The sequence below is a fragment of the Mesitornis unicolor genome, unplaced genomic scaffold (genome assembly GCF_000695765.1).
Source record: "Mesitornis unicolor isolate BGI_N332 unplaced genomic scaffold, ASM69576v1 scaffold2307, whole genome shotgun sequence".
In the NCBI taxonomy this organism is placed as follows: domain Eukaryota; kingdom Metazoa; phylum Chordata; class Aves; order Mesitornithiformes; family Mesitornithidae; genus Mesitornis; species Mesitornis unicolor.
This window is the reverse complement of record NW_010194158.1, coordinates 4,176-29,333: the sequence shown is the minus strand read 5'-3', so window position 1 is coordinate 29,333 and position 25,158 is coordinate 4,176. Positions and strand designations below refer to the sequence as shown.

At 45.8% G+C, this 25,158-nt stretch overlaps 1 protein-coding gene across 1 annotated transcript; it reads left to right on the top strand.

The window, feature by feature from the left end:
* Positions 1–899: 899 nt before the first annotated feature.
* LOC104543149 (latrophilin-3) lies at positions 900–23,613 on the top strand (the record flags this gene model as incomplete). Its single annotated transcript, XM_010187689.1, has 8 exons — positions 900–1,083; positions 1,909–2,031; positions 4,018–4,226; positions 4,921–5,097; positions 14,430–14,639; positions 14,974–15,194; positions 22,139–22,205; positions 23,518–23,613. Coding segments are annotated over 8 exons (1,287 nt in total), but the record flags the coding sequence as incomplete, so codon positions are not given.
* Positions 23,614–25,158: the final 1,545 nt, after the last annotated feature.

Below are 25,158 nucleotides of genomic sequence, written 5' to 3'. Positions count from 1 at the left end.
CTTTCCCTCTGCACAATTAGTTCTACCAACTGGTATGGCCAGACTCATTAAAAAACATTAGCTGGAAGGTACTTGAGTCAACTCTGGTTAGGAACTAAGAGGGGTTTTTAGGTTAAGTGAAACCTTCAGGTTGGGTAGGCTCCACTGCTGCAATTTAGCAATCATGAGGCCAGTGTGGTTTCGTGTGATCCTGGATGCACATCCAGATTAACCTGTGGGAAGTTCTCCGTGGGAGAGCTCTTTGAGCGTGGCAGCCCTGGGCAGAAGGTGCACCACAGGAGGGACTGGAGTTGTTACCGCGGGGCCGATTCCTTCCTGACCGGAGCCATTTCAAATGCAGCGTCTTATCTAAATCTCTATGGGCACCTGCTGCTTCTCCAGATGAAGCAACATCACTCAACTATCCCTGTGTCTTCTTGACTGCCTGCCTGAGGTTATGTGGTGGGAAATGCTTCAAGAAGCATAGCCCTTGCAGATGCAAACTACATTCTTTGTGTGCCCCAGCCCCACTCCTGAATTCTGGTGCTGCAGGTGGCAAGAACCTGCTTCACAGATGGGTCTTGACATCTGTTTTCCTGCATGTTCCCTTAATTATTTCCTCATCTCCTTTGCCTGCTCCCCCAAGCCCTAATTCCTTTTTACTCCAAGCCCAGAGCTGCTGATCACGGAAGCAGAAAAGTGCTATTCCCAGCCTGCATTTAGAATAAAATCAACATTTCCTCCCTCTCCCATCCGATGGGATAAATGAGGCCATTTCCCCAATGAGTGAGGAAACGAGATGCTGCCCTGTCCCTGTGAACTTGTGTGTGTGGAGTAGGGGACCGAGCATGCGTCACAGGTCTCAATGATGCTTTAAGTGCACCAAGAACCCTTTCTCACTCGATCTCTCTCCCTTGCAGGCCATGGTGGAGACGGTGAACAACCTCCTGCAGCCGCAGGCTTTGAACGCGTGGAGGGACCTGAACGCGAGCGAGCAGCAGCGCGCGGCCACCAAGCTACTGGACACGGTGGAGGACAGCGCCTTCGTGCTGGCCGATAACCTGCTGAAGACCGACATCGTCCGGGAAAACACTGACAACATCCGTAAGGGACAGACCCCATAAGTACTGAGAGCAGCAGAGGGAGAGGAAAGGCTGGGAAACCTGGCTTTGGTCTTGAACCCGAGATTAACCAGAGAGCAGTTTGTTGGATATGTCTTAGCCCTTTGTCTGAGAGACTTAAAAGTCTTTCTAAAAGTGCCTAAAGCAATAAGGCAGCTCTCTACCCTTGAAATCCCATGGAAAATGAGCATCTAACCCGCCTTTATTACTCCTGACTTTGAGGGTGAAATCCTCACTAGAGCAATGAAAGCACCGCTTCGCAGGGAGGTTGTTCATCGAAATGCAATTGTGTTTCATTTCATACCAATTTGTGTCTTTATTTGGCTGATTGTTGATTTTAATTAAGAAACAAGCATGATGGAAAGCACCAGCACTCCCACCGTGCATATGTAAAATGAGAACAACTCTTCTTTTTATTTCTATGAATACGGATCCCCAGCACTGATAACATTTACGGAAAGTACCAATTGCCAGTGGCAAAGAACTAGCGTTTTCAGATTTTCATTTTAACCATTGTCCTTAATATCCTGAGGTTCTTGTTTACAAGAAGCGGTTGTCTTTTGTCTTCCGCAGAGACTAGAATTTATTTGCTTTTATTTTTTTGTTGTTGTTTTTAATTAAATTTAAAACTTCTGCGGGGCAAAGATTTAAAAGGAAATAAGAGCCCAAACAGAGTCTAGCGTGAAACCCTGTAAGTTGATTCCCCTGCTCTCAGGTGGTGTGGAGCACCATTTTGTAGCTTTGAAATAGCGTCTCGGAGATTATCTCGGTCGAGATTTTTCTTAGTGTCAGTCTCTCTCGCAAACAGAGCTGGAAGTTGCGAGACTGAGCACAGATGGGAATCTGGAAGATCTGAAGTTTCCCCAGAACATGGGCCACGGGAGCTCCATTCAGCTGTCGGCAAACACCTTGAAGCAAAACGGTCGAAACGGTAGGTCCAGCACCACGTGAATGCAAAGGCATCGTTTTGTGTTTAACCAGTTGCAAGTATAGTGTTAATTGCTCTGTTAATATTTAAATTAGCCACAGCATCAGTTGCTCATGCCCTCATCTGTGGGCTAAGGTGGCTGACGGGGAATGTATTATGTCGCAAAGTGACTCACAGCCTTCAAAAGTCTGACGTGCTGGTAAAAATGCATCAGATCCTTAAACGATGCGGCTGCTGGGGCACAGCGCTGAGTGGAGAAGTGCCTTTAACTGCTGTTGTCTGCAGCAAGAGGCTTCGGGTGGAATAAGAGGCTTGTTTGAGTAAACTGCTTCACAGTGGGGCACTGTATAAATAACTAAAAAGGGAAGGGGAAGAAACGATAGAAGCAAATATTAATAATGAGCCAACATGGCAGAAAAGGTTGATTAACTATTATGAACCTAAATCTTCCTCATCTTTCTCTCTGAAGCTTATGAACCTCCTGATACAGCATAAATTAAAGATGATGTTCTGTGTCAATGGTGCTCATGCTGCCAAGCCATTTATTTCCAGCCCAGGAATCGGAGCAGACACGTTTGTTGATGTCTACAGCTCCACTATAGACCAACTTCAAACTGCCAGTCCTTCTGCTAATGGGCTTGACATGCTCCTGTTTCTGAGTTCCTTTAAAATTTAACCTGTGTGCAGGGGGAAGGCACTCTAGCACAGGCTTTGATCACTCCAGGCAAAGCATGGAGTGCCAGAGTAGTGTTACAGCCAGACCAGAGGCATTAAAACTGCCTGAATTTCTGACAACTGTTGAGAGAAAAGCTTAGCCTGGAGGTTCAGAAAGAGAATTTTGCCCTTGGTTTCCTTGATAGGGTTTGCACATAGGATTTGACGAGAAGTGTTACTTTGGGAGTCAGCATAAAACCCAGGCTGTGTAGCAAAACTCCAGTGGAGTTTCACTCCACCAGTGGGCCTCAGAGGTTTGTAGGGACAGAGAAACTGTGTTGGCAGCGAGGAAAGGGAAACCTGTCTCTCTAAGTGTGGTATCAGTGGGGTTCTGCTCAAAGCAGGAGAGCCCCATCAATTTGCACCAGCTTGGCACTCACCTGGTGGTCTTTGCACATACAAAGAGCTAGGGATGAAGTTATTGTAGAAGGATTTAGGTTGGGAGCTGCGTTTGGAGTCATCAGTGCTTCATCTCCTGCAGAAGCCAGGGTTTTTCCTATAGAAACAAAAAAATACATCCCCACAAGTAATATAGATGTAAAATCAAACTGATCACGTACAACTCTTATTTATAGCTTGTGAAATAATGTACAAACCAGAAGGCAAACTGGATGGTTTGAGTTAAAAACCAGTTGGCTGGTAGCCTGGGTTTTCTGGAGGCTCCCTAATGGTGGGGTTTTTTTGTGGAAAAGGGGATATCTGACTGGCAAATTAAGAAAAGAAATACATATTTTTAGTGTAATTTCTTTTTTGCCCCTCACTTGAGATTGGAATTGTGTTGGAAAGTTTGATTCCTTCTCCCAGATTTGTCCCCACACGTCTCTGAGTTGGTCTTAATTTCTTAGTGGACTAAATTATAGCTTTATACTGCATCTGTGTGACAGGCCAGAATGAAGCATGGTTCTCAAGCACAGCCTGGAGAATGAAGTGTTACGTCAGATGGGAAATGGGCCACCTAGCCTCTTTTCCCTGGAGTCAGTTACACCCACTGCCACCAAAAATAAGCCCACCTTCTCTGTCTGTCCTCCTCCGATCTGTTTGCATATTGAAGTTCATTTCAGAGAGGCAGCTTTTCCATTTCTCATCCTGGGATCGCTTCTTACACCTCAAGGTGCTCTTTGGGATGACAGGAGGAGGTGAGCTTTCATATAACACATGTTAGTCCTTTCTCATTTTCTCAGAGAAGCTTTAGAGTCGGTTCAGAGAAGAGATTGATCACCTGAATCAAAACCCAGTGCACTGACCTGGATATCTAACCTCTGACCCCTCTTCTAGGTGAAATCAGGGTGGCTTTCGTGCTGTACAACAACCTGGGCACCTATCTCTCCACGGAGAACGCCAGCATGAAGTTGGGAACAGAAGCAATGTCAACCAATCACTCCGTCATTGTCAACTCCCCCGTCATCACGGCAGCAATAAACAAAGAGTTCAGCAATAAGGTTTACCTAGCTGATCCCGTGGTGTTCACCGTCAAGCACATCAAGGTGAGCGAGTTCCAAAAAGCACTTTTTAATTTTTTTTTTTGATTTCTAAAGCAAAGTGACACAAAAGTTGGCTGATGGGAGGCCCCCAGCAGTCCTTGATTAGATTTTGAATTATACATTTGTTCCTTTGCACTTCATGTTATTTATGGAGGCCGTCTCTTTTTGCGTTGCATTAATAAAAGTACAGAGAGAGTCTCCTCTGAGCTGATGCCCATTGCTCAGTTGCTGACACACGTCATTCTGTAATTAAAAACTACCGATATATTAGAACAGACCATAATATTATTTTATCATGGTGGCAGGGGATATTAGAGGAAAGTGGAATTACAGTGAAAGAGGACAGCTAGTCCTCCTGTTAGCCAAGCAGAGTCATTGCGAAAGTTGATTGCTTAAAGCAATTAATTTCTCTGCTCTGCAATGCAAATGAAGCAATCTGGTTTTGAAGAGCTGGATTTAGTCTATGGCTGAAATTAATCAAGAACAAAGCACTAAGTTTGCATTAGCAAAGAGAGCAGTGACAATCTAACTTTCTCTGGTATCGGCAAGTAATACTTGACGTATAAACCGCTGCTGTTTGTTTATCTAAAATTAAAGGGTGAGAGTTACAAAGTGCCTCTGGAAAAGAAAAATAGTGCATTTAGAAAGCGCTGAAACCCTATCATTTTTACTGCATTTATTCATTTCTTCTCTGCAGCAGTCAGAAGAAAATTTCAATCCAAACTGTTCATTCTGGAGCTATACAAAGCGTACGATGACGGGGTATTGGTCCACCCAGGGGTGTCGCCTGCTGACAACGAACAAGACGCACACCACGTGCTCCTGCAATCACCTAACCAACTTTGCTGTCCTGATGGCACACGTGGAAGTCAAGGTAGGCGTTGTAGATGCACAGGCTGCCAACGCACTGGGCAGGAAATGTGGTCAATGTGGCACTGTTTTGTAACTGCAAATGGGAGCTGAGTGGGGAAGTTGCTGTGTGACAGTAGCTCTAATGGTAGAAACCACCTGATGGAAATGTTCCTCCTGTTGAGTGGAGAAACAGGAGGTTGTCACACCAATGCCAAGCCTGTGTTGAGCTCCTGGCATGGGCAGCTCTGAGTTGAGGATGACTAGCAAGCAGAATTAGCTGTTAGTGCATCTTTTGCTAACTGGTGCAGTAAGCTCCTTATGCCATCCTGCTGTTCATCCGTCCAAGGCCAGTACGTGATCAGTCAGTTCACTTGTCTGCATTTAGGTCCACGGTGTAATTCTGGCTTCCCACATGACTATCCCCACTGGAGCTAAAGAAGTGATTCCTGAAAGCAGGCATTCCTCATGGTAGCAGCAGGCTGGGCAGTGAAGTGTTCATTTGGGATTTTATTCAAGAGCAGGAGGATGGTTGAGAATAGTCCTCTATTTCCTGAGCTGTCTTGGCTGTCTCTGATTAAAAACAGTCTCAGCTGCAGTAGAAAGAAGAAGAGGAGGTCTCGATGTACCAGAGACTTTGGCCTTGTGTTTTAATGTGTGGCAGGGTCTTTTCTTGTGCACAATCCATGGCTCTGAGCCTAGATACGGATCTGGCCTCTTCTGTGCGGGCAGAACATTTCAGAGCCACTTCCGTGGCTACATAACCACAAATCCTATTATGCTTTTAAAAGATCTTTTCTAAAATAGTCTCCCAGTGTCACTCCTTTGTATATTTTTGTTTCACTTAATAATCTGAAGAGCAATGTGAAGAGCTCCAATAAAAATACGTGTTAAAGCACAGTCATGCATGACCAAAGCTCTGCAAGAAAACAAAAAGAAAGGGAAGCCTGGCAGGACATATGCCACAACAGCTGGATCCAGCTGAGAGGGACAGGATAGATCTGCTGCTGCTGCAGGATGATGGATTTATTGTATTCTGCAGGAGTCACTACCGCTCCACAAGACATGCCATTAAATGGCAGTGACATTATCCTGGGAGACGTCTGAAGAAACGGCTTTTTGAGAGCATGTGTTTACAGGTTAATGGCATTCTGCAGCCCGAGTCTGGTTTCGCCCATTTCCTGCAACCACTTGAATTTTCAAAAGCAAATTGTGTGTTAGGCTGGTTATCATCTGCCTGGAGTTAACAGATAGACCTGAGTCACTGAAGTCAGAGGTTGCACCTGGGAAATGCAGATAGCTTTCCACTCCGCTGACGTGAATGAGGGTGATCCCTACTGCGTGGTGCAGATACAGGCTGGCACTGAACAAGCCTCTTCCCAAACCGCAAGGGGGTCAGCCTTGTCTGCACGGTGTTTCACCCAAACCTCATTAGCTTCGGAGCGCTGGTGTTATCTCGCCATGCAGAAAGGGAACGCGAGCCCCTTGCTTGCCCATGCTCAACCAGCAGGTTGGAAAGACCTACATCTGGAAGCTTCCTGAGTGCCAAGCCAGCGCACCGTGAGCCAGTGGGTGTTAGCGAGTGCCCTCAAGACTTTCAGGTCATGTTTTATCATTTGGCTGCCGTCGAAGTATCATTGCTGTGAGAGCCAAACTGGCTCCGCTGTGTTGATGCTGATGCAACTGGACAACTTCCTGGCGCGTTGCTTTAGTGGTCATCTGTGTCTGAGGGCAAAGGCAGGTGTGTACCTTGCAAACATCTGCAGCTCTTCCCTCCAGCACTTTGTCGCCTTGCTGGTCCTGGCAGCGCCGTCTCGCTCCGGTCTGCTGGTGGAGCTGGCCGTATGGCTTTTGGCAGAGCTAGGAGGTGGCTTGTGTGACATTCCTGATGTCGTTGCAATGAGCTGGTTGTAAAGTCTTGGCAGCAGAATAGCTGTTGGTTTGGAAAGGTGGAGGTTTAAAAAGAAACATGGGGCTTGTTGATGTTCATTGACTCGCACTCGTCTCGCACAGCCATAGAATCATAGGATGGTTTGGGTTGGAAGGGGCCTTCAAGACCATCCAGTCCAACCGTGCTTTTGAACCATTTCGTTGTCTTGTGTCTTGTACAAAAAGCCATTCCTTGCTTCAAAGACCTTTTAGCCATCCTAGAGGTGGAACCATCCCTGGGGGAAGGATTTTGCATGCTTGTGCCAGACCTCCTACAGCAGTTTTCTGGCCACTGCCTAGGGTCTGTAAAGAGGATTGTTGTACACACAAGAATTAATGATATTCTCAAAGTTTTGCAACAGCAACCGTTTTCTCCTGTAATTGAGATTTGTAGTTTACTGACTTCAGTTTGCCATATTTCTGGATCCGTAGGGAGCCACCTTTGCTTTAATGAGTATCCACAGCACCCTACCTAATGAGACTGAACACCACATGTCATGGAAAGCGGACATCGGAGTCCTCCTTAATCAAAAGCCAGCACCAATTTGACAAGTGTCACTGCTGGTCCTAAGCAATCTCCCTCCCTGGTAGCACAGCAAAAGACCGTGTTCTCCAGAGGAGACCTCGGTGGCTGCTCCGTGAGTTACGGGTTGGGATTTAATTATTAGCAGAGCGTATGTGGCGAGGCGGAGCTGGAAGGTAGCGCTGTTGAGGAGGTGATTGATGGCCTTCTGGTGCTCTAGCGTGGAACAGCAATATGTCTTTGTCCGAAGGGGCAGAAAATGACATTGGCTGACCACAGCGGCAGGGATTTATTGGTGTGCTTCAAGAGCAGAAGTTCCTAGGATCAATTCCAGCCTTAATAGGACAGTATCTGATTAAGAGGAGGAGATTTTAATCTGAGGATGCTTTCTGCCTGTTAAAAATTAGTTGGACCCGGAGTTTCTTATTCACCCATGTACTTCAGTGGGCTAAATAACAGTGCTGGGAAGAGAGATGGACCCAGAGCCACAGGTACCCATCCAGCTGCTGGTAGAGCCCCAGCTAACGTGGGAACAGGACAGCAAGAGCTGCTGGTGCATCCTTCTAGTCAGGTTGACCTTACAGACCCACAGAGTTCATTGCCCTTTGGAACAATTTCCTGGGAAAAATGAGAACTCCCCTTTGGAGAGAGATTTAAAGACTTGGAAAGAAATCACTGTTTTCATCAGGAAAGAAGTGCGTTTGGCCTGTATGACGGGAAAAATGTTGCGGTCTCATAAGTATTTTGTTTAGTTATGAGATACGTTTAACATAGATGAGATCTATATTAGAAATCTATTGTTTGTATCGGTAACGTATCCGTTATGACCCTTAAACGCTATAAAACCACAGTGGTTCCCATGCCATGGGACAAAGCCCGTAATTAAATAAGCCGCTCTACCTATGTAATAGCTGCCGAATTATTCAGAATTTACAAGCTCTTTTTCATACAAGCCTGCGCTTTGCATCGTAATAATTATAGCAGATGCATCTTAAATGTACCATGGGAAAAATATGCAGCCAGAAAACAAGTTCAGTGCTGGTGGGAAAATGCAATTAAAAAACCCACCCAAAACAGAATAATTAAAGGTACCTCCGGGCAGATAAATGCTGCTTATCAGTGTGTGGTGAATGCCAGAGCTTACTCTTCTTTTACAAATAGAGAAATAAATAAAACAAGAGAGAAAGTGGGGAAAGGAAGAAAGGTGTTTTAACTGCAGCAATTAATCGGGAGCTTTCAGATGTTATTCCATACCACACACACGTTACACCACGCTAATTATTTGGGGAAAGGAAGCGTAAGGCAAGCTGAGGAGAGAAAGGAATCAAAATATATGAAGTCAAAATGGAATGCTGTGGTCCATTGCCTAAAGCAATACAGCCATTCCAGGTGTAAAGAGCGAGCTGGAGTTATTGCAGTGCTGGCGTATCCATACATTAGCACTTGTGGGGTTGAGCAGCAGTGAACGAAAGCAGAAGTGGGCGCGGGATCGCAACAACACGGCGACCGCAGAATTAAATTACTGAATGTGGTGAAATCGTTTTGTGCCTTCAAAGGTGGTAATTTTCAAAGAAGAATACATACTACACATTGCAAAAAGCAACTTATTCTGTTATTAAATAAGAACTGGTTTAATTAAGCAGAAAAGTTATGAAATCTGCTTGTCTTGTATGAGATTTTTAAATCCACAACACAGCAATATTTGAGCTTGTGTTAGGAATAGAAATCTGTGACTCCGATGAGTTGTAAACAGCACGTTTGATTATACCTTAGGTCAAATATACCCATTAGGTCAGGTAATCTCTGCTTATGGGGTCAATTCAGAGTTGTACCTGGTAGCAGTCTTTGAGCTTTTTCTCTGGGTGGGCAGTAAAGTCTCTCCAGGGATTTTCTTGCTTTCCCTCCCCTTGGGTTGACACAGGTTTCGGGTTGAGCCGTATTTCAACCTTAATGTGTCTACATCTGCCGGGGTGAACGTCTTGCTGGTCCTAGTCTGTGCTTTCTCCAAAGCATTGGCCCAGATCTGCTCAGGCAGTCACTTTTGGGTGTCCAACGCAAAAAAACTAGAGCCTGGCTTCAGAAACACACACTTTGAGGCCTTGCTTTTGTAGGTTTTTGGCTTGGTGCTTATGGGCATCAGAAATTCGAGCCTTACCCTATTTCTTGCCACCCCCTTCCTTTTTGGAGGAAAGCAGGGTGAAGGTGAGGACCAAAGCGAAGGCAGTGACCATGGTGTGGAGGAGCCACGTCCCAGCTGTCTCCTGGCGCTGGGCTGGGTAAGACTGCTGCTGTGACAGCACAAGCTGATGATGCCGCGACCAGATTTTTCTGGGAACTCAAATTAACAAGCCGACAGCTTGGCTGGGTGCATGTCTACATGAGTTTGGCACAGCCGCCGTAGCTCATTTCTTGGGTTGGAGATGCCTTATGAGTAAGCAGAGCTGCACCGCTTTACTAAATCCAGTCAGCACAGGAGGGCAGGATGATGGATGAAATCGCTGTCCTGAGCCTTTCCTTCTCTCCCAGCCCACACAGCTGGATCTCACCTGAACCGCATCCCAGCTGCAGCAGTGCTGGCAAGGATGATGGAAATGCTGGGCTCTTGCCATACGCTGTATCTGCAGTAGGGTTTGTAACGCGTGGTGAGGTGAGGTCTGCGCCCATTTTTCTGTGCACACTAGGCCCCATATCACTTTATTCTGGCCACAGAAGGTTCTGTGGCTTGTGCTGGCTGCTGCTTCTGGAGGTCACAGGCAGGCTTCTGCATTTTGGGGAGAAGGGGCAGAAGAGGAGAGGGGTAGAAGCCACCTCAAAACCTCTCCTAGCTGCATAGCCATGGCAGGCAGTGATGTTAGCCAGCCAAAATGTGCCACAGGAAACCTCAGGGTTTCCTCCCAGTCCATGTGGCCCAACTGATGCTTTTGGCAGACCAATAAAATCATTTGTTTCTCAAGTAGCCCTTTACACTTAGCCACAAAGCATTGCAGCCAGGTCAAAGCAGATATCTTCTCTAGACACTGGGAATAAGAGCAGAGGGAGCCTGTACAGCCCTGGACAGCTACAGATCCAAGGAGCAGCATCGGCAACGCACAGGAGCTCAAACCTGTCCCACTTGGGTCTCTGCCCAGCCCAGCACACTGCCAGCTCCCAGCGGGCACCGAGCGGTCATATCTGAGAAGTCGATGACACTGTGTTTTTATTTACTGCTTGCTTATTCCTCCACCCCCAAACATATTGCTCTTTCCATTCCTGGAGGGACAGATTAGGCAAAGGAATGTGTCCTTTGCTGCTGGCAGCTCGGTTTGGCTGCTGTTTTCTTCTACTGATGTTTTTAATAAGGAAGGAAATGGCTGTTCATCTTGGGGAGAGCCGTTCTGTCATAAGCTGATATTCCCTGGGATTTGTTTTTATTAGCTCGGCTCTGGCGTGCAGGCGCTGCCAGAGCTGCACATTGCTTTCCCAGCCCGGAGAATATCTCGGCTGCCTGCTGGTCCCTGCTGTGGTTGCTACCAAGGCTCCTCTATCTCCTCCTCCACGAGTTCCCATCCACGCTCTCCTCCTGCAGCTCTTGACCCCACCAGAGCAAAAGCGGGGCTTTATTCCAAAGCCAGGGAAATCTTCTTTTGCTGGGCTTTTGGGTCAGGCTCGTGCCCAAAGAGTAAATGTAAAAACGTATTTAATATAGAAACCTTTTCACTGAAGCGGATTATTTTATTTCTTTCAATTCCTCAAGAAATTGTTCCTGTGCTGAAAAATAATCGAGTGTCAACTTAGCTGGAAAGCTAGCATAGCTTTAGGGGTAATGAAACTCAGTGGCTTGCACGCTGGGCCATGTAGCACCGGTCTTCACAGCCATGGTGCGTTTGGGCAAGGAGGTGTTTGGTGGATGCTGTTTGGAAATTGTCCCTTGAGCTGACGTCTGGTATCTCCCGTGGGCTATTCTGGTTGCCCAGGCCTTTGGGGGATTTGGAAAAGGACAAGCTGACTGTTACCAATACACTGGTGGTTTGGGGTTTATTTTGCATGCTGTAGGGACCTTAGGACTGGCAGGGTGCTGAAAGGATAACGTTAGCAGCTGTTTTATCCTTGGTCAGGGGGAGCTTGGACAGTGCTGGGCAGGGTGAAGAGAAAGATTTGCTCCTCTTACACAGCTCTGCAGCTGAGGGAGCAGGCTCGGACGCCACGACCCAGCTACAAGACTCTTGGTGTGCTATTTATCATACTTATCATACCATGGGAAGGATGCTGGTGCTTATCGTCTCCTCCCTGACCCATCCACGCTTCATGGCACCTGAAATCAGGCCTCCCAACCAGGATGGAGCACACATAGCCTTTGAAATCCAGCTCTCTTTTTCTCTTGGACTTTACTAAAAAAACTACAAATTCTTTTTTTTTTTTTCCCCTGAGGTGTTTTTAAATTGCTCTTCTTCTCAGTTTATTGTTACTATTCCTTTTTGTTTGTTCTTCTGTGAGTTTGTTGAGGGGGATTTTAATTATGGAGAAGTTGTTTTTATGCTTGTTTCCCAGCACTCCAGGGATGGGTGTTATGTACATAAAATCAGTCTTATCATTACAATTAATATTAAAAAAGCAGAGTACTAAGAGTGGTAATAATACAGCAACTAAGTCTGTGTGGCTTGCTAAGCAGGGTGAGCTCCACGAGCAAGTGGCCTTTCCCTGAGGTTCCTGGTCTGGACCATGATGGCAGGATCCCTCTCCAGGAGGAAAACCACCCCTAATTCCTACATTGCATCCTAAAGTCAGCAGAGCAATGGCTTTGTGATGGAGATACAGGAGCTGAGACCTGTGAAATTCATCTCATGCAAGGGAAAAAGGCCTCAGAGAGCTTTCCCTGCTCCAGGCTAACTTTGTCTTAGGATAGCTGCATCTGGATGGGATGGATGCATCTGGAGAAAGTCCTCCTGGTTGCTTTCTCCTTGCATCTGCTCATGTTAGCTGCCTTGCCCCACTTGCCCAGCTCCAAAATTCTCTGTTCCTTCAGCCTCTCAGGGCCATCTAATCCAGGGTTGTTCAGGGAGTTGTTCTCCTGCTGTTCCCCAGCAGCCTCGGATGAAAGCAAGAATGATTTGCAAGGTGCAAGGTTTGCATTAACATTTTTTTGCACCGAGTTAAGAGGGATGGATGAGCTGGAATGACACTGAGATATAGCGAGGCGCGACCGCCAGGAAAACGACGTGTGCTTCATCATCTCGGCTTTCCGGGTGCTGCCGGAGGAGCTGGCTGGAACAGGCATTGCTGTCAGGATCTGCGGCAAGCACACGATGATTTCTCGCCTCTCCGCTGGACTTGCGACCTCTAGTTCCTTAAATATTGGAAATAATCAGGAAGAGCTGCAAAAGTATTTGGGGAAAGGATCCCTCGTGTCTCCAGAAGTCTCCTTGGAGAGAAAACTTCCAGCATGGAAGAGATGGAGAGGAAAGCCACTCCCCATCTTTCATTATCATTTGATGCCTATCACTCGTGCTGATAAAGCCAAGGAGCTGAAAGGTTTGAGTTGTTTCTCCCGGGTGCTGACATAGCAGAGTGTATATCAGGAAAGGCCTGACATTTGATGTGGCTTTATCATTGGCAGGCAGGCAAAGCAAATGGATAAATTAATCACCTTTTCCCTCCATCTGTCATAGGCTTTGATCCCATGGGGAGGAAAAGGTTTCCAGTTTGTCCTGCCTTTTTGAAGTGTGACACTATTGTGTTTGCCAGCCTACATAATGCCTGAGTCATCAAAATGCCAGAAGTGGAGGGGAATGTGAATACCATTGATAACGCAGCCTGGTGGACCGCAGAGCTGGGTTGCAGGCCCCTCTGGTCTTTTTGAAAATCCCCCAGAGGCTTCCAGCCAATCTTTCCCTCAGCTCATTGACTCCAACCGCTTAGCCCCAAGCAACCGCCTCGTGACTCACGACATATTTCTTATTTGCATTTTATTAAGTAATGATATATCTAATTTCACTACATCTGGTGGAAAGCTGTGGAGTTGCGGGCGAGTTTGTCAGCCTGAACAAAGCGGTGGGACACCCTCGGTGTCAGGGCCCCAGCACCCAGAGGTGTTTCTCTGCGCCTATGCTGCCCCTTGCAAAACTTTGGTGCTGGGTTGCCTGACTTTGCTGATGCAATGGCCGTGTTTGTGTGGTTTTGGGGATAAAACTCCAGGACAAGTTCATCACAGGGAATCAGTCACTTTCCAGGCCACCTTAAAATCACTGTTCTGCTACAATTAAAAAGCAAATTCCCTTTAAAAGGTCTGTGTTTTTTTCTGGGTGGCATTCCAGGGATCAGTCTCACTTTCTGGGAGTTTTAAAATACATCTCCAGGGTTTGAAAAAGAAAAATCACACTTAGTTTCTTGCTGAAAGGAAAAGACAAGGCATTTAGGTGATCTCTTTCTGTCCAAAACCTCCAAGCTCATACATCATTGTGAACGTGTAAAAGTCTTTTTTCCCTGTAGGTGAAACAGCTGTAATGAACTTTGGGTTGTCATCTCCAAGAGGTTTTTAATGTGGAATATTTTTAGACCTGAATCATAGTGTTCAATGGTTCTTATGCTGTGCATGGGCTCCTTTGCCATGTTTGCTAGAGACCAGCTATAACATCTTGGTGTTTTCAACAGCAGCATTGTTGTCTCTAGGGTATTTTGGAGTCTCAGTTAGGGGCATGTGCAGTTTGCCAGATGCTTTGGAATCTGTATTTCAGTTTGCAGCTTCCTTGATGCCAGATTAGGTCCGTTTATTAACCTTCATTTGCTACTTGTCCCTTGCGCCACAGCTCGGTGAGTGGATACAAATATTTGGGGAAGAGTCTCAGATGACCCCACTCTGTGTCTGGGATGGATTAGAAGTCACACAACACGCGACTGATGATTTTTTGGTTTGTTTTGCTTCTCTCCAGCACAGCGATGCAGTCCATGACCTGCTCCTGGACTTTATCACATGGGTTGGCATCCTGCTCTCGCTGGTCTGCCTCCTGATCTGCATCTTCACCTTCTGCTTCTTCCGCGGGCTGCAGAGCGACCGCAACACGATTCACAAGAACTTGTGCATCAGCCTCTTCGTGGCAGAGCTCCTCTTCCTCATCGGCATCAACCGGACTGACCAGCCGGTAAGGAGCAAAGAGCTTTCTGCTCTCACCACAGAGTCCCATTTCTGTGGTTGTTTTCAGGTAAAAAGTAAAAGCGTTGTTATACTCCATACATCTTTGTATGTTTATTTGCTAGATTGTGTACGCACATTTGTATCTTTGAACATAATTTATATATGCAAAGTTGTGTCTATTTTAGAATAGTTCGTACAAATTCTCCAAGAGAAAATTGTATCTTCCTTTGGAGAAGGGAAGATAAGAACTCCCTCATTCTTATTAAACCTCCCAGTAAGAGTAATCCGGACTGTGGCATTAATTCAAACACCTTCCCTTGCTATTTTACATCCACCTACAGATTGCTTGCGCCGTCTTTGCTGCCCTCCTGCACTTCTTCTTCCTGGCGGCTTTCACCTGGATGTTCCTGGAGGGCGTGCAGCTCTACATCATGCTGGTGGAGGTTTTTGAGAGCGAGCACTCCCGGAGGAAGTATTTCTATTTGGTCGGTTACGGGATGCCTGCGCTGATCGTGGCCGTGTCGGCAGCGGTGGATTACCGGAGCTACGGCACGGATAAAGTGTGAGTGGGGCTTGGCACTGCTCGGAGCTGGGCAGGAGGGATGGGAGAGAGGAGGAGGAAGGGAAAAAAGAGCCTGGACACCCAGCAGGTTAGGGCAGAGCTTGGCCAGGAGGCGCACCTTGCCTTATCTCTGTGTCTCCAACACACTCTGACGATACAGGACAAATTCACCTCTATAAAAAGGTGTTTACTTGGGGAAGTCCATCAAGGAAAGCTTTATGACATCGTTACATGACATCAGCAGAGGTGTCTGTCCCAACTTGCAGTTTGGTTCTGTGTCAGCAAGGTCATCTTCCTCGAACCACAGAGTATTTCTCCTTTGGAGGGTGAAACACTGCTTTCTTCTTTTTCAAGTGTTCTCTCAAATTAATGGAGCCTGCAAGCGAGATGGGTGGTGACTGTGGAGTACGTTAAACTCTTTGCAAATCAGAACAGCCACGTCGTTTATTGTTCTGAATATTCTTAAATGTTTTCAACATTGCTGGAGCTGGTATCAAAGCACAATTTAGATGATCATGTAACACCGTCTAATGGAAAACAAAGAGAAACTCGATCCTTTGATTTTCTTTGCCAGCTTTGTTACAATAGCAGTAACAATGTGTTTTTATTGACTGTTTGGGTTTTTTTTGCTTTCCTTTGTCAGGCTGCCTTTCCCCTGTCATTTTAACGAAGTTAGCAGCTCAATCTAAAGCCATACATAGCAATGAGCCAGTGGCGTTTTTAAAGCTCTGTTTTAGCATAGGTCAGGTCAGGCCGTGGCAGCAGTTGATATTGTGTTAAATACAACTGCAGAATTTTTGCCTGAAAACCTTATTGACACATATGAACCCGATTTCTTGCAGAAGCAGATCTGTAGAGCGGTGGAGCTGCTCATGATCCATTACCACGCCAGCAGGAAGGCTCGGATCCCAGCTGGATATTTGCGTCGTTGTTCCTCCCATGAGTGGGAGAAGAGCGACCTGAATTTATATAAATGTCATACTTTGTGGAAAGGAAATGGCCCACACAGATAAAGACAGGAGGGAGTAAGTTTTCAAGGAGCTCTGCCAATTTATCCGAAAGTAGTTTGGCTGACCTTGACAGGCCTAGAGGGCAAAGAAAAAGCAACACAGGAGCTAATTACGGTTTCTGGAGAAGAGTGTTTCTATCATATGCCACCCCCTTTCTGCAGGTCACATCTCCTCTTGAGCGATGCAGAGGCCCCCATTAAACCAAGTATTGAAATGTTCTGCCTGGTCCCTTTAGACCAATGTATTCTTGCTACAGTGTTTCTACAGGGGACTTATCTCTGCATGGTGGCCCACACGGGGCACCTTGAGTCTCAAACATGTTACAGCTGAAGGTCCAGCTCCTTGGAAAGCCAGCTGAGATGCTCCTGTGCATCTGCTGGAGCTGCATCCCCACTTACCCAGTCCTCAGTCTGGTATTTTAGTGGCTGCCCTGTGACTTCTGCAGCATTACCCTTGCAGGGCTTGTAGCACCAGAGCGACCCTTTTGACCTGTCTCCTGACTTTTTGGGCTCCTTACCAAGATAACCCATCTAGTTTGTGATGAAAATGAGCACCAACCACATTCTCTTACAGTGCTCTATAACTGTTGGGTGTTGAAAATGTCGTATTTCTTTGCCTCGTAGTAAAGGGAGATCCCCAAGTCCAGGGTGCTGCTTTGGACATGAGATAGCAGTTCATTTGCAACCCTTCTCATCTCTGCAAAGTCCCTCGTGATGCTCTGCGGGGACAACCTGGGTACCTATGTAGGTGGTAGGAGATAGCAGCATGCAGCAGGCTGGCTGGAGAGAAAAGGAGCATACAGCATCCTTTTCCCAAGGATAAAGGCATTTTGAGTGCCTGAGCTACCCAAATATTCCCATGGCATGGAAGGTGCAGGCAGAAAGTTCGGCTGATATTCACTGAACAACAAAACTTTGCGATCTTTCCTTTGAGGAGGCAGCAGTCCTGTGCCTGTGCCAGTAAAATGTCTCTCCCTGCCCACAGGATAAAATAGCGTTTTTAATGATTAAACATGTATATACAATATTTTGCAAATAAATATTTACAGAGATTTGCAGAGCCCCAAAATATTTATTGACAATCTCGAATTCCAGAGCGCACGATTTTATCACGTTCCCATAGTGGGAAATAAAAAACACACAATATGTTTTGTATAACTATCATGCTCCATCTGGTTGATGGATGATGATGTATTTTTCTGTATAATGCTATTAGAAGGGTAGAACTGATTAGAATTTGTAGTGATCTCTATGCCAGGCATACATAATTTGATTGCAAGAAGTTGCTTGGTTTTGCCGGGTTTTGTAAAACATCCTCTGGAACGTATTGCTTGCCTCCCTCCATTATTTATTGCATTTGTTTAAGCGGGACTTATGGAGCTGTTAGTGTTCTTTGGTTTTTGCCTGGCATTTGGTGCCACCATTAATACATCTCAGAATGATTTGCTTAGGCACCCGATGTAGGGTTTCTTGATTTCATTTTCCTTTCGAAATCCAGCTCCCCTGTAACACAGGCCCAGATTGCACAGCCAGGAGCGGGCAGTTGCTCCTCTCGCTGTCTCTTTGCTTGACACTTGGTGCTTGTGATTTTTCGGAAGCACCCCATGTCCTGGTATTCATATTGGCTTTTTGAAGTAGCTGCTCAGTAGAGATAACTCTCTTACACTTAATTATTCCAAGGATTTGCATTGATCCTTCTCCTTTTACTACTTTTATGTTTAAAAGCAATTCAAACCACCCACATTAGGAGATGTAGGGCTAATTAATTTGCTTTTATAACCAAGCAGCAGCATAGTCTCCATCATCCCATTCAGGCCAGCTGGGACTCTTTGCGTGAGCAAACTTAGCTGTGTTTGGCCCTTTCCTCCAAATAAATCAGAAATATTTTACCTCACCTTGTTCTGATTGTAATTTCTAAAGGTGAAAAACAGAGATCCCCACTGCAGACAACGTGGCCCACCAGCACTTCAGAAGTGATTCTGGCGATGCTCACGTGGACTTCCACATGGCCATTTCTTTACAGCCAGGTCTTCAGCTGCTGAGTCTTAAATGGCCACGTCTCGAGTTCTGCTGCAAAAAAAGAGATGATACTGGGGTTGTAGTTTTTAAAAGTTACATCGTTTGCCTTGTCCTGTGCATTAACCAAACCCATTCATGTCCTGGCTGGATCTGATGCTTGACGTCGTGTTGGGCAATGGTGATAAACACAGAAAACAGCATTTGCAGTTGTTGTTAGTGTTTGAGAAGAACTTGTGTCTAAAATTCAGTAAAAGCTGGATTAAGGCTTTAGCAGCCTCCCTTTGAGAGGACTCGCTCAAGTAGCAGGCCATCCCAAATCAACAGCAAGAAGCCATTCCGTATTCCCATACCATCCCGCGTTTCATATCAATGCCTATTACAGATCTCACAGGAAAGCAACCGTGCTTTGAACAGTTCAATATATTTTAGAGAACGTACCTGTAGGTATGTTCATCCGCAGGTGATCAAATTCATCACGCCAGGACTCTCTCTATTGTTTTTCCTCCCCTTTTTGCTCTGCTGGAAAGCAGAACAGACGTGGCAAGCAATCCAGCTGTCAGAAGGCGAAATGAAAGCCCGGTGTACGTATGCAGCCTGTGAGTCCATCAGCCAGTCGCCAACACTTTATGCATGTTAATGTTGCTTGGAAAATAGCTTCTAACAACACGGCCTGCCCTGGGTGGCTCCATTGAACTTGCTTTATTTTCGGCGTTCGCGCTGGGTATTTGAAGGAGGAGGAAGCGTGAGCGATGCAGACGTTGTCCAGCGTTAAACAGAACCTATATTTGCACCCTTGAAAGGCTCAGCTTGTGCATACATATCCCATTACCATGCCCAGACAAGAAGGCTGTACAGCCCCATGAAACAAACTGCCGAGCTCCCCCGAACACCGCGATACATTTAAGGCTCTTCAAATTTTATGGTCCAACGGCAGCTAATGATTGTTTATTGGTTATATTTAATGCACACCGGGGATAGTTTAGTGTTTGATTTCTCTCCATGCAGAAAATAGAGTCAAGTCTTTGTAGTCTTTATTACTCGGGAAAAGCTTTAGGTGAATGTAGCGACTTGTCGCTGTGGAAAAGGAGGAAATTAAAAAGGAAAGGAAAGCAGCGCCAACGGAGCTCGTTTCAAGCACTGGACGCGTCGGCGCGGCTCTTGGAAGAAGCAATGGGCTTTTGAGCAGCGTTCCCCATATCCACAGCCTTTCGGATCACCTGTGTTGAGCTGAGCCCCCGAGCAACTCATTTCCTCCATGGCAGCGGAGTCTGAACTTGCAATAGAGCAAATTCGTGTTCCTGGCGCAGCTGCGGATGGGGGGTCAGAAGTAACTCGGCAGCCCAAGATTAACAACTTTGGGAAGTTGAGTTGCCTGATTGCTTCCTTGTTTCGAGGAGCTCATTTATGCAGCTCATTGTGCGTGTGGGCCTTTTGTTTTTTAAGGGAAGAAAAGCTCAGTATGGTACTTGTCTGATTAGCAATTTACAGCTCCGCAACGGAGTTGGCGGGATGCCCGTGTTTTGATGTTTTGGTCTTCATTTGCATTTTTAATGAGGTATGACTTGAACGGGTTCAAAGTTGCGTCTCTTCCTGATGACCACAATAAAAAAAAAAGGCTTTTTAAAATCCCTGTGCAGATTAGAGGCAGTCCTGCAGCTTTCCGTATAGTCACCCAAGAGCGAGTGTCTTACAGGATTTCATAGAAAGTTGATTTTTCAGTTCCAATAAACTAAAAAAATGACATCACCTCCTTTAAAGCCTGCAGAGAGGTGAAAAAAAGGCACCTATTTTCACAAGCTGTGCTCTTGCTTAGGACCTGGCTCTTCAGCTGTTTCCCATCCACAGCATCTCTGTCTTGTCACCGAATTGTCCCCCACAACCCAAAGGACACGTTTTTTAGGCGAACGGGATGGAAAAGTTCATCTGTTTGTCTAGCTGGAAAGGAAACCAGTTGTTTTGTGCTTCTTTGCTCAGACCGGCAGAGCTTTTCCCTTGTGGTGCTGTATTTCAGCTTCCATTGATTTTTTTTTCCCCGTGTTCCAATCTATACGTGATCAAAACCGGCTGCAGATGTGACCGTGTGGCTGGCCATCATGTTCTGAGGAGTAAAGAGAGAGCTTCTGTCTTTCCTCTTCCCTGGGCTTTCCAAGAGCCAACTTTGAAGGAAAGTTTGCTCCCTAATTTATGTGTGGCAGCTGAGACATCAGCACTAGTTACATTATTTTCCTATGGGATGGGATAGGTATAACATCCAAAATGCTGTATGATGTGTGAGCTGCTGATATTCAGACATCATTTTTCGGGGATGAGGTGAGGGCTTTTTACAGGGACTTCATCATCCTTGAAGCCTCTATTCCTCTGTCAAATCTGCCGACATTTCAGCTGTTGTTATGGATGATACGCAGATGTCACGATAACATAAACCCTTTCCTATAAGGAAATCAGGCTCAAATAGTTTCTACTCACTCGTGTTGTTCCATTACCAGCTGCATCTAAATCACCTTGAACTTCAGCAGCCGTGGAGGAAACAAGATTTCCCTGCAATCACTCTGAAAGCGTCTCGGTTTGCCTCTCGCGGCGAGATTTTGATGCTGTCACTAGAAGATTTTGGATGAACAGCTGGAGAGGCAGTTCAGGAGGGACGGTCACGGAAGTGACAGTGTTTTAATCTGTGACAAATAGCGGTGCAACCGTAAATACCGATGCATCTTCAGGGCTGCCAAGACCCTAAATTTATACGGTCAGGGACGGAAGTGGGAAGCTTTTTCTGCATCTTTGAATTTATCCATATCTCGGCTTTGTCCAGGCATGCAGGTTCAGGGCATGTTTTATTCTCTCCCCGCTGATCCCTTCATTGGGGCTGCAGGTGCTCATCTTTCTGCCTGCTGCAGAGGCCATTGGAAAGGAAAAAACTCTTGACGTGTGCACCGGAGCTGTCATTTGTGACAACTTGTGTCTCTTCCACCATGACAAATGCATATATACAGTTCCTGTCGCTTGCCTAATTATGCACTTCCGTCGGACGTTTAGTATAAGCGTGGTTTTATGCTTTCTTAGTCCTCTGTGTATAAACGGAGCCGTGATTTGCAGCGTTGCAAACACGACAAGATATTATTATTTTAAACATGGTGTGAAACTTCCTTAGAATTTATATTCGTCTGTCTTGTAACCAGTCACTTCCATTTTATCTTCCTGTCGCCTGGAATGAACTAGAAAATGGAAATGTAATTTCCCAGGGGCTTTAAAAAATGTGGGGAGTATTAAATGCAGTTGAAATTAAGCGATTAATAATTTAGTTTTAGGCCATGAATCAACTTCATGCGATAGCGCAGGCCATATGCAACCCTCGAAACATTAGTAGAAACAAAACACTCCGGAGGTTCAGGGAAATAAAACGCTCTAAAGGGGAAGTTGCTGAACCTAATTAAACCTCAGCCTTCTGTTATCAAAATCCTGCTTCCTATTTGCACCAAATTTGCTCCAATCTGCTTGCTGGAAAAATGTCATCTCGCTTGACAGTTGACAGACAGCTTGCGTCGCGTCGGAGCCGGAGAGGAAAGGGGAGCTTAAAGAGAAGCTGCAGCTTTGTGGATGCTCAACGGACCCTTTCCTTAAAAAAAAAATAAATAAAAATATAGTTTTAAGAGTTTGTTCCCAACAGATGCAGAAGGCTTTAGCAACTAGGCCATGTGCCGCTTTCCCCCTGCGTCTTCCACAGGTAATTATCTTACTCCATCAATAGCGCTGTCAGAAATTGGGCACATAATTCAGCATTTAAATGAACAAGCAATGTAATATTTCCTGTCTCCCACCGGCGTGTTTTGCAGCTCACATTCTTCTCTGTCACTCGCTCCCTCTTGATGTATGTCCTGGGTGCAGTCCTTGAATGCCTTCTCTCCCCTGTGTTTCATTACAGATGTTGGCTCCGACTTGACACCTACTTCATTTGGAGCTTTATAGGACCAGCGACCTTGATAATTATGGTAAGAACTCCTAATTAACTACTCCATCTCTCAGGTCAAGAAATAAAACTTTTTTGCTGTCCCTTTACTCTTTATCTTGAATTTACACAGATTAATTTGCGAAAGGCATGTTCTTCTGTGACCCCACCTGGCACAAGCAATTAGACCCTCATTACCAGAGCCTCTCAGCATTGCAAAATACTTGATCAAAACTTGATGCCGCTCGCTGTGCCCCCTCTCTTTTGAACTCCAGGGCAAAGCTTTGCATCGATCGTGCAAAAAAAGGGATATCAGGGGTTGGGGGGAATAAAATGAACCCCAAGAGAGGTTAGATGGGGTTTTTTTTCCTCCCCGGCAGAGGTTGAAGCTCGTGTGACTTCCCAGTTAGCACATTGCCAGCGTATCAGCTAACACAGCAACAAGGTAGAGAACCCGACTTTAGAGACAGCTGGAGTTTCCTCATACTTTAATCGCTCCAATATGGCTTAAATAAACCATCCTTTGTTTGGAATAGACTACGGTTTGGCTAACGCAGCAACCCAGGCGCTCTCACTTCAATGCAGACATTGTCCCTGCTTCTCCTGCGACTGGGGGCCATTTCGGCAGCCTTCCCCATCAGAGAGGGGGCTGTGCCACCAGCTACGACTGTTGGGATTTATTTTTTTCCCCTTAAGCAATGCATTCATAAAAAAGACCTCTTCCTTTTTTGATTACGTCGCAAACCCTGGCCTGGGCTTTTGGGGAACTCTTTTTCCAGGAACTGGCAGCCTTGTTGACGCTGAGGCATTGAAACACCATCAAATCTTTTCCAGAACAAATCAAACTCTTTTTCACGTTTATTTTTCAACTTTGCATTGCTCTAAGCACCTTCAGCAGTCATGATTTCCCTGCCCATCTTCCCCATTACGCTATATCTAAAAGGTATATTCACAGGAAAAAGTGTTTTTCCTTCTTTGCTGTAGGCCTGGCTGAGTTGGATGGTTGGAATGAGTTATCACGACTGTACACCTCTCAGACACAAAAGAGCCGTTACGGCAAATGCTTTTAATTTTCCATAATGTCATTGGATGTTGATGTTGGAGCCAGCCCTGTATCAGTAACATAGGCAGCGCCTGTGTTATAGGTAATGCTGTGGCATCACCGGTCCTGCAGCCTACAGGCCAGCTCACCTTATAAAACGCTTGGCAATTTTCTGCAATTCAGTCGCTATAAAACTGTAGCGAGAGCTAATTTCCTACAGCAAGTCATCTGTTACAGAGAAGCAGCTGACTTTCTCCCCATCACATTCTGCCGTGTCAGGTAACCTTTTTCTTTTCCTTCCCCCACATTGCAGCTTAATGTCATCTTCCTTGGGATCGCACTCTATAAAATGTTTCATCATACGGCCATCCTGAAACCCGAATCTGGATGTCTTGACAATATCAAGTAAGTGGTTGTCTTTTCTTTCTTCCTTTCTTTCTATCTTTTGCTGTTTGTGGCCCTGTTCCTTTCTGAGGAGCGTACAGGGGAACTGACCCTGTATATGGTGATAACCAAGGGCAAATACATTGGGTTATGGCACTGCAGAGTGGTTTCTAATGGGTACCAACAAGTGGCTGCTGATGAAGCAGAGTCTTCGTAAGGACTTGGCTGTCACTAGAGTCCATGGTGGCATTTTCCAGTCAGTTTTGCATGAAGAAAGCAAAGTTGCATTTGCCGTCCTTGAAGCAGATAACCTCCTAGTCCCTCTATGTAAAAGGAAATTGCGCCTGGTAATTACCAGCTAATTATTGCAGTCTCTACGGGGAAGGTGCTGAAATTGTTGGTCATTACTATTTCTCTGTGCTCGGAGGGCGGCAGCCTCACTTCTTTTCTGTTTGTTTTAGCCCCTGACAGATTTAATGACCCAAATTCTCCCTGAAATCTGATTAGTTTCAGCAAAGTTACTGGGAATTTACTTGGGGGTGCCCACATCAGAGGATGTGCTAACCAACCCAGGCGTGTTTTGCCCTTGGACTTGGTTAAATTCTGAACCCTGGCATCTTGCTGTCTAGCAAGCTGCCTCATTATATTGATAGAATATTAGTCTCTGTCAGCCCCTGTTTATTCAAGAACCTCTGGCTTTAATTACTAGCTTCAAAAACGCAAGTGGGATTTCAGGTGCAGCGTGTGATAAGGTGGGGAGACTGCTAATTAGTAAAAGCATCTAATGAACTTCAGGAGGAGGAAATTGTTGGGAGTCAGCACTTTACTGCCCGCCCAGGAAAGGAGAGCGTGCGACACAGCTGGAAGTTGCTTCTCCCCTCTCTTCTGGGGTGGGAGGAGAGCTCGTTAGGAGATGACTGAACTGCACAGTTGCAAGGCAGGGTCTCGGCAAGGTTATTGTTCTTGCAGACGTGGCTTTAATTTAAACCAAGTCTTAAGTGACCTTAGGACTTCCTCAACAGGCAAGGCTTGCGTCACCACTGGGGTGCCACGACCTGGCACAGTCCTTTGGGGAAGTTTTGTTTTTGTAGATATAACTTTCTGTCCCTGCCCTGGTTGTGGCAGTTTCTCTTGCTGTGGCTTAGCTAGAAGATGAATTTGGAGGAGCAGTCCCTCCTGGATGGCCAGGCCTGATCCCAGTGGGATAGTCTTTCATTCGGTCTTGGATGAGGCGTTAGAGGAATGGTACATTTAATAACACACACTAATGTGACTACCCGCCATGCGTTAGTGCTACGGGACTGCTCACTGAGAACAGCCTTTCCGAGGTTACCCACACAAAATCTGTCTAGAAAGCCTTGCAGTATGACATTTAAATTAAAAACTGGGTGGGGAGGGGGGAACTAAAGCCCTTATAATTAAAGCAGAGGTAATCATTGCCTTCTGAATAATCTTCCTTGTGCTAAGCTCTAGTGTCTTTGTTTAACATGTCAGGAATTTACACAACCAGTTGCGTCAATTATAATGTCACTGTAAAATAGTTTATAGGTTGTCTGGCAGATGAGTGTCT